Source organism: Microcaecilia unicolor, chromosome 1 (assembly GCF_901765095.1).
Source record: "Microcaecilia unicolor chromosome 1, aMicUni1.1, whole genome shotgun sequence".
NCBI classification, from domain to species: Eukaryota; Metazoa; Chordata; class Amphibia; order Gymnophiona; family Siphonopidae; genus Microcaecilia; species Microcaecilia unicolor.
In genome coordinates this window covers 247278082-247290944 of record NC_044031.1, presented here as the reverse complement: position 1 = coordinate 247290944, position 12863 = coordinate 247278082, and the positions used below count along the sequence as shown (strand labels likewise).

General features: G+C 39.6%; 1 protein-coding gene across 1 annotated transcript in view; it reads left to right on the top strand.

The window, feature by feature from the left end:
* ADCY2 (adenylate cyclase 2) overlaps window positions 1-12863 on the top strand; it is an 812163-nt gene that overhangs the window by 755417 nt on the left and 43883 nt on the right. Inside the window, exon 21 of the mRNA XM_030205406.1 lies at window positions 1048-1194. Coding sequence (XP_030061266.1) covers window positions 1048-1194 — 147 coding nt within the window. The remainder of the gene's footprint in view (window positions 1-1047; window positions 1195-12863) is intronic.

The window sequence follows — 12863 nt, the reverse complement described above, 5'->3', positions numbered from 1 at the left end:
AGGTCTATTGCTGGTATGGTCCGATACCAGGTTGTACTAGTATTCTACAACAGAATCTGAGGCCAAGATGCAGTTAAAAAATAGACTCTTACCATGTGACTTTGGGATTCCTTTAAAGGATGTACACACTTATAGAATTACTTCCCAAATGCTCCAATTTTCTCACTGTACTGCTCATTACTGTGTCACTGTAGTTTTAACACAAAAATAATATTCAGATCCACACTACTGCTAATAATATTGAAAAATCAAAAAACAATATAAGCAGAGTAGTACTGTCTATATATCAAAAAATCACAGGGGGAAAAAGTCTCAACAAGTGCGACAATTATTTAGACATAAAACCTATTGCACGCACAACAAGTCATCATTGACTGAAAAACCCCCCAATGAAAAAAATATAATTTTTAAGAATTTTCACATGCTGTTTTAATTGAACCAAACAATCAAGTCATATGTCCAAAAATCTTAGTGCAATGCTGTAAAACTTCATGCGACAATCAATACCAGCTTGCGTGTAAAATGTGCCAAAACCCACTTATCTTTATGGTATAAGTCCCAATCTGTTCCTACTTGCGTGTAGTTTCAGCACCAATGCATGAAGAGAGAACAATAACAATTTTGTTGTGCCATGCTTCAGCAAGTTGGAGGTGGGGGTTTTTATTTAGGTTGACTCTTTCGGGACAGACCCTAATCCTGACAACACTTGATTGCTGTGAGGTCTATTCAAACATTTTCATTGGCTATACACAGCTGCACATTTGCCAGAAGAGGTCAACACCATCAATATAATTGACCTACCCATTTCCATCAATAAAATTGATACTTAGCATCATATAGTGTGTAAATTGGTCCTACTTTACTTGTTTATGCTTTTACTACTTAGCCTATGACCATTAAAACATTTTTGTTAAGTCTAGTATTTCTGTGAAGTCTATTGAACCTACAGTGAGCGAGGGAATTTCATTATGCAGAAGTGTATGAAAGCAGAGTGATGACTTCAGCCCAGCACCACTCACATATCCTTTGTTTCTTCTTGTTGGGCAGGATTTATATCATCAGTCATATGACTGTGTCTGTGTTATGTTTGCTTCCATTCCTGATTTCAAAGAATTTTACACCGAGTCGGATGTTAATAAAGAAGGCCTGGAGTGTCTGAGACTGCTAAATGAAATTATTGCTGATTTTGATGATGTAAGTACCATGTTAAAAAAATACAAAATATACCATAAAACCTAAAACTCTATATACAATAATGATTGAATACATATGAGTGCAGTTTCTCTTATTCTTCCTTAATGAAAAAAGTGTCTGAGAACATGTTTGATAATGGTAGATTAATTCAACTAGTAAGACAAAACAAACTAAAGAATGCATGCTCTTAACATGTAACAAAGTTGTGTTTCAGTGGGAGAGTGCATAGTGATTTAATGAGTGGTTGGGGTGGGGGGTCTTTGAGTTAGTGGGCAGGTAGGCTGAGAGAGAAGATTCAGGGATTAAGTGAGTGGATGGGCATGAGTAGCAGGAGGTTGACTGAGTTGATGGATTGGAGGTTATGAATAGCAAAGAGGCTGAGTAAATGAATGGAGGTTATGAATGGCAGGGGAGGCTGAGTGAGTAGATGGTGAGTTATAAATGATGGAGAACTGTAAGTGAGCGTGTGAGGGGCTAGAGTAGTATGAGGAAATGGCAAGGACAAGTCAAGATCAAGTATACACATGTAGTATCACATCATTCCTTATACTATGAATTTATCTTGTTGGGCAGACTGGATGGACCATACAGGTCTTCATCTGCCGTAATCTACTGTGTTACTATGAGAACTGACTGAGCAACTAAGTGGTGGGGATGCTGAGTGAGTGAGGAGTGGATGTAGGAATTATAGATATCCACAATGAATTTGCCATTGATAGATCTGCCTGCACTGCTTCCTCGGTATGCAAATCTGTCTCATAGTAGTGTCTTTTTAACCTGCAGTAAGCACGCGCTAGTGCTTACTGAAGCTTACTACAAGGACCCCATTATCATTTTCAGAGCAAAATTAAATCAATCATTTAACTCAAAGATTGTTAGCGCTTACCAACTACTACTTTTATCCTCTGCTATCAAGAGAAAATTACGGCACTACTGCAGTTTCTATTTTAAACTAATTTCTCCTGCGCTATCAGTGATTGACAGTTGATGGGGTGACTATTCTCCAACCAAATACTAACATCTAACCATATTTGAATAATTCACAGAAGCTTCATACTTTAAAAAGAACTGTGTCAGTAAAGTGATTATTATTACTGGTTTATTTAGATCCTTATAAAATCTTTAAAATGTCCCAAACTCTGCTCCCCTGATTGCTCTTCTACTGCTCAGATTTGACATGGCCAGTTAGTGATGATATTCAGCATCACTGCCTAGTTAAATGCCGCTCAGTATCAGCAGCTGACCCTCTGAACATGATCTAAGTGGGTGAGAGCCTCTCCTGTCCACTTATGTTTTGAATATTAACCCCTTAAAATCCAAACCCTCTCTTCCAGAGGACAGGCTATGAATGCACAAAATTGTCATTCAGTCAGTGCTCAGTGTCACAGCCAATGATGTTACAGATGTTACAAGACAGCAGTGTCATGTCATTCCCTTATTCATTAAGAATGAGACACCACTGTTGTCAGTGCTCCTAATCTTTTTCTTCAATAGCTCACCCTCCCCTCCCTTCTCCCTTTGCTATACCCGATATTATATTTGTGGTCTCACAAACCCAGCTTAACAGTTGGTGTACTCTGTGCAGTGCAGAAGCTTCAATTAGTCCTGATTTCAATTGCCTTGGACCAAGATGGGAAACTGCTCTCCACAATCATTATTTACAGGGCATGTGATCAAGACATGAAATGACCACATTTCTCTTTGGAAACATGTCTTAATACACAATACTGCCTTTGGTCCAACTGTGATGGCCAATTTTCTCTATATCAACAAACAGCTCTCACCTTTTGACAATGTGGGCTACTCTGAACACTTTTCCCCTCATTCTTTAACTTAGTGCCTGCTATTAGGCGCCAAATGTGCATGTAGTTTACAGAATGCTATCATATATTCTGTTTTACACTGCTGGGGCCACAACTTATGGTTCTTTGCATGACTCTTATGCAAGATTAAAATAAATCTACATCAGATACACTGAGGATGTAAAAGTACTTAGCTATTTATTATCAGTTGGTGATTGGTGATTTCATGCAGGTGCAGCCAGTTATTCATCAGCAGACAATTAGACAAGCAGGTCACAGAATTCAGATGAGCACAGCTGTTTTTCAGCACAATTAGAAGGTAATCAACACAGGCATATAATCATGACGATCATCTGGAGTCAAAGAAACAGTCACTGGGACTCCTAAGCTCTCTGTCTAGGTCCAGAGGAATTCTGGAACAAGACAGGTCACAGACACCAGTTCTGCTTCACAAGGCAGGCCTTGCACAGACCTTAACATTGGCATCAGCACAAAAGATATTTCAACAGACATTCTAACAAAGGTTCAACAGAGTTACTACTGCAGCAGCAGCTGTTACTGGATGGAGTCAAGATGAATACCCCATATGAATGTCTAGAAGAATATGTCCATAAATAAAATCTTACAATAGAAATTATGCTCTCTTCCCAGGTGGTGGGTGGTTCATCTAGCCCAGGGGTAGGCAACTCCGGTCCTCGAGAGCTGCAGTCAGGTCAGGTTTTCAGGATATCCACAATGACTATGCAGGAGATACATTTGCAAGCACTGCCTCCATGGTATGCAAATCTTTCTCCAGCATAGTCATTGTGGATATCCTGAAAACCTGACCTGCCTGCGACTCTCGAGGACCGGAGTTGCCTACCCCAAATCTAGCCAAACAGGAAAATGCAAAAATTTAGAAAAATGGTCTGGGAAAGCCAAGATGGTCTGCATTGTTGTGTATTTCTGCTCCAAGCACAGCTGATAACAAATGGGCCTAGCATGTACTAGCTGAAAATGTAAATTATGCAGGGAAGTCTCTCCTTACTGGAGAAATATGCAGTAAATATATTGTTGTAGTGGTTTTTCCATTCTATATCATATACACAGTGGGGCTAACACAATTAACTCTCCTCAGCAAAGGGTAGGCAATGAGGGAATGTATACACAGGTAACAAAATATGAAAGATAGCACTCTGGAATGTAATTAGGTGTAATTAGACATCCCTCCAACAGCAATATCCAAGATCACACAATGCAAATTAATCACTGAAAAGAATAAGACACAATGCTCAGATGTTATAAAAATATAAAAGCTAATTTATTATATTGGCCGCAAGGAAAATAATGTAAAAAAGAGATAATGAACTTATGCTAAATTACCCAAAATGATGGTGAACAATGAGTGTTTGTGTACCTGTCAAAGCAAGGTAAAGACAACGCACACTGTATACCCTATGTCCTGAACTGATTAGGACTCCTAACCCCAGGAACTAGGAACAAGTTAGCTACGACCTGACAGATGATATATGACTCCTTCACTCTCACAGAGGCAGAGTCGATCATGGAGCTATACTGTCTTGAGTTGATCACAAGAGCTACAGCAGAAGCAGGGAGACAAGGCCAGAGGCAGGAGCAGGGCGACAGGGCTGTCAGGCACTCTCTCTCTCTGCGGATGGTGATACAGACTGGAGCAGACTTCAGTAGGCAAACAGCATATCTCAGTAGACGGGAGCAGGCCCCAGCAGACAGGCAAACAAAAGAGCCACCTTTAAAGAGCCAAAGATGTCTTTATAGTGTGGCTGGCTTGGATCAGGCCATGTCTCTGACAGTTGTTCTGATAACTGCCAGATAATAACCAGATAAAATCATGATTTCGTGGAGTCTTATACGCTTTTCCTAGTTATTACGGTCCTCCCAGTCTGGAACAGTGTTGTTAACTTCATATGTTTTGACTAGGAAAAGCAAAACAATATGCCACATGCAAGATAGGGCAGGGCTATTTTGATCATGGCTCAGTAAACAATGTGCAGTTATCACACTAATTGTCCAGCTATTGTGTTGCCCCAATTACCAAACAGAACATCTGTAGTCCTTGTTGGTCAGTAGTCCCTGGAGCTGTTTTTAGAGTGCTGAATGCAAGCAAATCTGAGGCCTAATGATCTCCAGGCCCCAGCACTGAAAGATGGCACCATATTTCTATACAGCTTTGCTATATAGAATGATGACACCATATTTCTATACAGCTTTGCTATATAGTGGCATGCAGTGCTCCATAATGCCTTCTATAGGACATTTTGCTCCTACAGTCCCCCCCCCTCTTTCAAGGGATTCAAGTAAAAAAAGAGCTGAACAGCTTGAAACACTAGCTAAGTAGATAGCAGTGTGTGTACTTCCAACTCACCACAACAGGTAAATAGCAAATGATTTAATAATTCTGTTGTTAATACAACATATGCTAGTACTAGTAAGGTAAAATAATTCAATGATGCAAACCAATATGTGAATATACTAAGCAGTGGCGTTCCTAGGGCAGCTGACACCCGGGGCAGATTGCCGATGCACCCCCCCCCCCCCCCCCGGCGAAACAACACCCCCCCCTCCCCGGGTGCATTTTTACCTGCTGGGGGAGTGCTGCACGCCTGTCGGCTTCACTCGTTCCATGCTCCCTCTGCCCCGGAACAGGAAGTAACCTTTTCCGGAGCAGAGGGAGCACGGAATGAGTGGCGCCAACAGGCGCATGGCACCCCCCCAGTGGCGTGCACCCGGGGCGGACTGCACCTACCACCCCCCCTAGGAACGCCACTAATACTAAGCATATGAAGTGAAAATATAGTTTGTTTTCATGTTGCAAGCAAATCAAATGGCATTGAATAATGTCCATAAAAGTGTAGTTGAGTGACATGATTTTAAATAAAACATCCATAAAATTCAAATGACTTATTGGTTCATAGAAAAGTCACTGGTAACAACTTGGTAAGGATGAAATAATGTGGGTAATGTTGATGGAACTGTTGAACACCCAAGACCTTTCGGTCTCCCAGCATAGCAATGGTCTAGCCATTCTTTGGGTGTAGAATACAGTTCACCAAAGTATAGGCTGGACTCCAGAAGTAGGATCTATCTATCTATGCGGATGATGTGCAGCTATTTATACCCATTGAACCTGACTTACCTACAGCCTTGAATAAACTGATCACTTGTCTAGCATCAATTCAAGAATGGGTAAACACAACAACCTTTGCCTGAACCCAAGTAAAACTGAGCTTCTCTGGGTCCCTAACACAAGTGGATACATACCTGACATCAAAATCCCTTTTGAGAAGTATGAATCCCCCCCCCCCCCCCCCTCAAATCACAAGTCAAGAACCTTGGAATACAGTTAGATTCAACAATAACTCTGATTCCACAAATCCAAGCAACTTTCAAGAGCTGCTTCTACTATTTGCGACAGCTATGCTGCCTGTATCCTTACATCAAGAAGGTAAATCTTATCCCAGTTGTGCATGCCATGGTAATATCAAGACTGGATTACTGCAGTGCACTATACAATGGTCTGACTACAAAGGGCTTGCACCAGCTCCAGTTGATTCAGAATGCAGCAGCAAGACTCATAGAAGGTTGCAAGTGACGTGACCACATCACATCATTTTTGCAAAAACTTCATTGGCTACCAGTACAATACAGGGCTACATTTAAAACTCATCAGACATAGAGTTTTAAATTTAGCCCTGTATATCTGATCTTCAAGGCCCTGAAAGGAAATGGCCCCGAGTATCTGAAGAATAGGATGATCCTGCACACACCGCCAAGGACACTAAGGTCCTCCCAAGGACTTTCACTAACTACACCCTCTCCAAAAGACATTACACGATGTGATACCCGCAAGCAAGCCTTCTGGAGTAGTCCCCACACTCTGGAATGCATTGCCTGAAAGGCTCCGCTTAGTCATCTCTACTTCAGGAAGCAGGTGAAAGCTTGGCTCTTCAACCAAACCTTTAATGGAAGAAGTAACTAACTTGTTAGTCTCACTCACACACACACATACAAGGAGTGACTCGGGCTGCACATACTGCAGCGGGGCATGTTTATCCACTCCTACCCTAGCTGAGATAATGTTTAACTATCTCTCTGACCTCATGTGCAACTTTCTTCAAATCAATCACCTTACTTTCTAATTCTTCCTACTTTCTTACTCATCTATATGTTACAACTTTGCCTTACCCCTCACTACCAATTATAATGTTCTAGTTCATATTGTGTTGTCATTGCAAGTAGTATATCATGCCATACTTTGTATTGTTGTTTGAATATTTTTACTGCTCTAATTGCCTACTGCTCATGTTTGATCTATTCTTACTGTACACCGCCTTGAGGGAATTCCTTCAAAAAGGCGGTAAATAAATCCTAATAAATAAATAAATAAAATAAACAATTAGAAAGGAACAACAAACGAATAATGCTGCCAAGAAGCTGCTGAATATCTATGCAAAATACAAATAATGTCCATAATGGTAGCTGTATGAATATATAGTAAGTGTATACCACAGTCCATCAGGCTATCAGTCTCTGAGTTTGTTTTTTTTTCCATAAAAATTCCAGTAAACTTGGTAAAACAAACTCCATTTAATGCATGTCAAGCGGTAGAATATAACATATGGACAATACACAATGGAACAGTAGAGTGCAAAATAAACACCATAAATATATATATAAATGTCAACAATAGCCAAACATGATACAGATTAATTGCATCATTGTGGTGTGCTCCCTGCCAGCTAGCAAAAGCACTACTGGACTCCCTCTGGAACGCTCTCTTCTATTCACTGAAAACAGAGAAAGAGTCTGCCCCAACTGTTCATCCTTCTTGAAGAGAGTTGCTCTACTCCTTCTTCCAACAGGAGTTACTAGAGAGTAAGTGCTTCCTTCCCCCAAAACAAGTCCATAGGGAATTTGTCCGCCACTCAAAAACCTCGCTTTTCATTCACACAGTCTATCTTAGCAGTCCCCTTTTCTTTTAGAGTGAGTGGACCCTATTCAAACTTTTGAATTCCTTTTCTCAACAGGGATAACCAGACAACTTTTTTGTTAGTTATTTTTTTCATTTTAGAAGGAGGAACAACAGTCTCAATGTTCATGCAATGGAAAGTAAAGATGTATGCAAATTAGTTCCAAAAGAGTCAATGACTTGTGTCTTTGTATGTCTTTTTCGCCCGGCGTTCCCCAGCTCATTCCCAGTTTATGACAGCTGGTTCCAAGCAGTATTAGCAAAGTCTTTCAGTTCATCAAAGAAAACTCTTCTTAAATTTATGATGTTTCTCTTCAACGGAGTCACACATTTCAAGGAACCAAAACAAAATACTTCCCACAGAAGGCTTAGATTGCAATGTGACCTAACCCACTTCTGCTAACAACAGGGATTTCACTTAAGGAAGGGAAAAAGAAAGGTGTAATTTCTTCATACGTTAATCATTCACTGCTTGTTTAAAGAGACTGCTACCTTTGTCCAGATGTTAAAGGTATTGAACCTCCATCTCTTTCCCTGGATCTCTAGGCTCAGACATCTCTTTATCATATGTTCTGGTTTCTTCGGGTTGGGGATAACCCTCTACCTCCATGGGATCCTCCAATTCTACCTCACTGGGTGATTTTATACTCTCTAGCTCCTCCCTTGGGAACCTCTCCCTTTTGAACCAGTGCCAGCCAGTCCTTGCAATATCTTCTCTCCTCCTCCTATAATCTACATCCTCCCTCAGCTTACGTGCATCCCAGTGCCCTCTACTGGGAAAGTTCTTCATTATATTGAATTTCTCCCAGGTGGAGCTATTGGGATTCCAGGTTCCCTCTTACACTATGTATTGGAATGTACATCTATACATCTAATCAAGCATTTTACATTGCATGTCCAACTGATAAAAGTGATTGTGCCAGCTAATTGCGCAGTTTGAATTCTAAACCTTTCTGGCATGCAGGCAAAAGAAAATACAGGTGAAACGACAGGAAAACATAAGAAAATCTATACAGACATCTGTATCTGTTTCATTGTGAGCCTGTATGAAATGTAGAGGGGTAAAGGTGCAACAGGAAAAAAAATGAATGAACTTATTGTGTCAAGTCCAAATGGCTTAGCAGGAACTGGAAGGTGACCAAAAGGAATCCTGGAAAGTCACTTGTACACAAGTCCAGCAGGCATGCTTTATGCACACAAGCAATACCTACATGACCTTGCAACTGAAGAACAACACATGGGAAAAAGAAAGCTATAAAATCGCATGGGAAAGGACATGTGTGTGGACCTACACAAAAATATGAGGGTCAAATGAATTGAGTAAACCAAAGAGTTATTAGTACTTTGAACCACAATGAATATGTAGAAAAAAAAATCATGAGAATACAAGTAGGCTGCACACATATGGATCCTCTTTGCAACAAGCCTAACCACGTACCTGTCACATGTGGCACCAAAGCTTTATGATAATAACTTGGGATAAACTTCAATCCTTTCTGATATATGTACAAGCACGACCCAGTAGCTAAAGAAATATAATGACTGTGAAAAAAAAAAGAAAGCTTACTTATGTGTAACTGTCAATGTAACAGCACCCATGATTTTACCCACCTAGCTTATTTTAAACACTCAGTCACACGTTGTTCTGTGAGCCTGTTCATTGTGGTGTGCTTGACATGATATATGTGCAGGGATACTAGTGCCACTATTTCAAAAGTGCAGGTATGCCTGATAACAATAAAGGTTTACCCAAGAGCTGTGCTCCCCTCCTCTCCCCTTTCCTCATCCTGGCACTCAGTGCAGAAGGCATTTCTTAAAAGTTGTCATGGGTAGAGCATACATTCTTGATGCAAGAAGTACCCCAAATTGCAAACTTAAGGTCAAGGTCAGTATACCCCTAAAAGAAACATACAGTGCACTGTGCAAAAATAAAATGTGATTGAATATTGTAATTAATGTGTACTAAATTCAGACTCAAAAAATTGCATGCAAAAAAAAAAACAAATTCAAACCCAAAATCTACAGATGCTTAGTGAAAAGCAAAAATCATTTGTTTTACCTTATTGAGCACTTATAACAACTCAAAATTGTCTCTGTGAACCATGGTCTTTTGTTTTTCATTCCCCTAGTGGTTGCTATGGAAATAGTCAAAACAATCAGGCTCCCGTAGGCAGGCAAGGCCATGTCCATTGTGCTATGGATCCAGTGGCAAAACTGACATATGAAAAGGGCCTGTTATGCCTAACATTGGATAACTGCAGTACCAAAGTTAAACTTTGTTAACACATGAACATGATTGTTAATTTTAAAAGAATGAAGGCCAATGCTTAGACATAAATCATGCCTTAAAACAAACTGGCAAAGCATAGTCTAATTAGTAATAAGCGGGTTAGTCAATAACATTTCTCTTCACATTTCATAGCTTCAGATAAGCAAATTAGAGTGTTAGGCCTGAACTCCTCCCTCCTCTAGGAAGTTAGATTTGCCTGGTATGGCAGAGACCCGAATCTAAGGAGAGAAGGTTACAGCATAATTCTCAGACCTGCATCTGAAACAACAAAAAGATCAGTTAACATATTTTATTATACTGGTTCATTTGGTCAGTTGTAAAGCAATTCTGTTTGATTTGGGTGCCGATTGTTCACAAGTTAATTTTGATGATTCAAGCTGGTAACAGAATAAGATGGTTATATCATCTGTGTTTTCTTATGCACACAGAAATCAACTGGTTGTCTTCTAGTTGTAGAGCACTACTAATGTAAATGCAAGAGCAAGATTTAATCAAACAAAAAGTTATTACAACTATAGATGTCCATTATGTAGTCACAAAGAAGGGCATATAAGCTGAGTTGATCATGCAAGCTATCTGATGTAAACTGAATATACCTCCAGTAAAACTTTTAGGACTGACTGATTATGCAAAAGGCTTAATTTAGATGCCTTCAGATGTTAAGACCTAATCGCAGGAGGAGCCTCAACTTATTTCCATAGGAATTTCAGCTTTGCAGAGCCATGTATTTAATCAAACTTCCCTCCCAAATTTATAATGGATAGGCCTTATATGCTTCTTAGGTAACAGGGAGATGCACTCCGGTTACTGTATCAAGTTGCAAAAAAGGAGCCCCATTAGGACCAAGAAAGCAACAAGGGATATATTAAACATAGATTTCATCCCTATACAAAGATTTCCTTAACACAGGAAACATTTATGTGCTTATTCAAAGGCATCAGCCTCAGTGTTCTTGGCTTTATTCTGTTAATGTGAGAGATCATATGTTTCATTGTGCTGGGAGATACTGTGTGCAATTCCTCACTTTTTATGGCTTTCTGGCACAGATGAGGTGCTCTGATTGTAATTTCTTTTGATGTACCAGCTACTGGGCATGGTTTGAATTTTTTTTTCTACATCCCACAAAATACCTAAAAATAAAGTGACTTAAAAAGATGGTAAGGGCTAGTAATTGGAAGCTAAGCTTACTTATAGGGGGTCAGTTTTGTTTAACTGTCTAGAGTGGGAAAATTACTTCAGGCATTATTGAAGACCAGAAAGTATCTATAAAGCAAGTAAATCACAGAGTTTTAAGCTTAAATGTATACCTTGGGCACTGTAGATACATTAAATTTTATTCCATTAGACACACTTTGTGTCTGGACACTGATTTATGATGATCCTGAACTCAACAGCTGTAAATTCTATAGCTGAAGCTCTGCAGGCATACATCGCAGAGGAGAAGGAATGTTCTTTTCTTCTCTTGTTCCTCTTAGCAAAGCAGAGCTTCCCACAAGGGGAAATGTCGAGTTAAGTATTAATTGAGATGACTAAAATACTTTGTTCAGGATCACAGCATAGTTACGGGAGTAAGCAAGTATTAAACAGGAATAATATCAGGTGAACCAAACTCATCAGTTAGTTCTTACATGAAGCACAAGAGGAATACGTATTTCAAGTGTTTCTCACACAATGGATTAAAAAGACATGCCTTCCTATCATCAAGTGTACATTCTTAAGGTGTGAAGGCAAACTATAAACCTGATTTTTTTATTTTTATTCTCCAGGCTCCTAGAAACAGGGAGAGAAATGTACTAAGAGACAAACCTCTGTACCGATTAAGGTTCACTCAAACATTTCTTTTTTTGAGGTTAGACATCTACCTGCTAAGTTACTGTTAAAGATGGGGGGGGGGGGGGGGGGAGGTTGTTGCTTACAAATGCCCTCAATTTGCATTGTGTATTAAATTCAATGTGGTTTTTAGACTCCTAAAATCCTGCCTACAGCTTTAATAACTGATGTTAACTAATCCAACATTATGGCAGTAAGGGATCAATTCCTTAAGTCTCTACAAATTTACACAGATGTAATCAAAGCATATACTTGATCATGGTTTTTCTTTGGCATTTTTGGGTCAAAGATAGAAGACGTTTGCCTGGTACTCTCCATATATTCCACTCCAGAATCCTTCTTATTATTTGCGAGACACAGACCGTAAACGTCTACCTGGCACTGTTCTCTCCTTCCAGCTACTGAAGTTGCTTTCAAAGCCCTTTCCAGGCCATCCTAAACCAGATTGCCATATATGGGACACAGACCATACAAATTTGCCTAACATCAGCTTTATTTCTTCACAGCCAGAGTCAACATCTAAGTGCCAGTAGACATTTACACACTTTACATGGTATCAATATTATACTTAATGGACGGGGTTTCTCAAAAGAAGAAAAAAAGAACAGCGAAATAGTGAAAATTCAGCTAAGCTAAGTGTATTCTTTTATCATAAGAGAGAATATTGAAAATTTAAATGAATGGGTGAAAGTTTAAAGATTAAAAACTATGGATCAATGACGAATACATGCCCACCGTAAGAAAATGCCTGGCTCATATA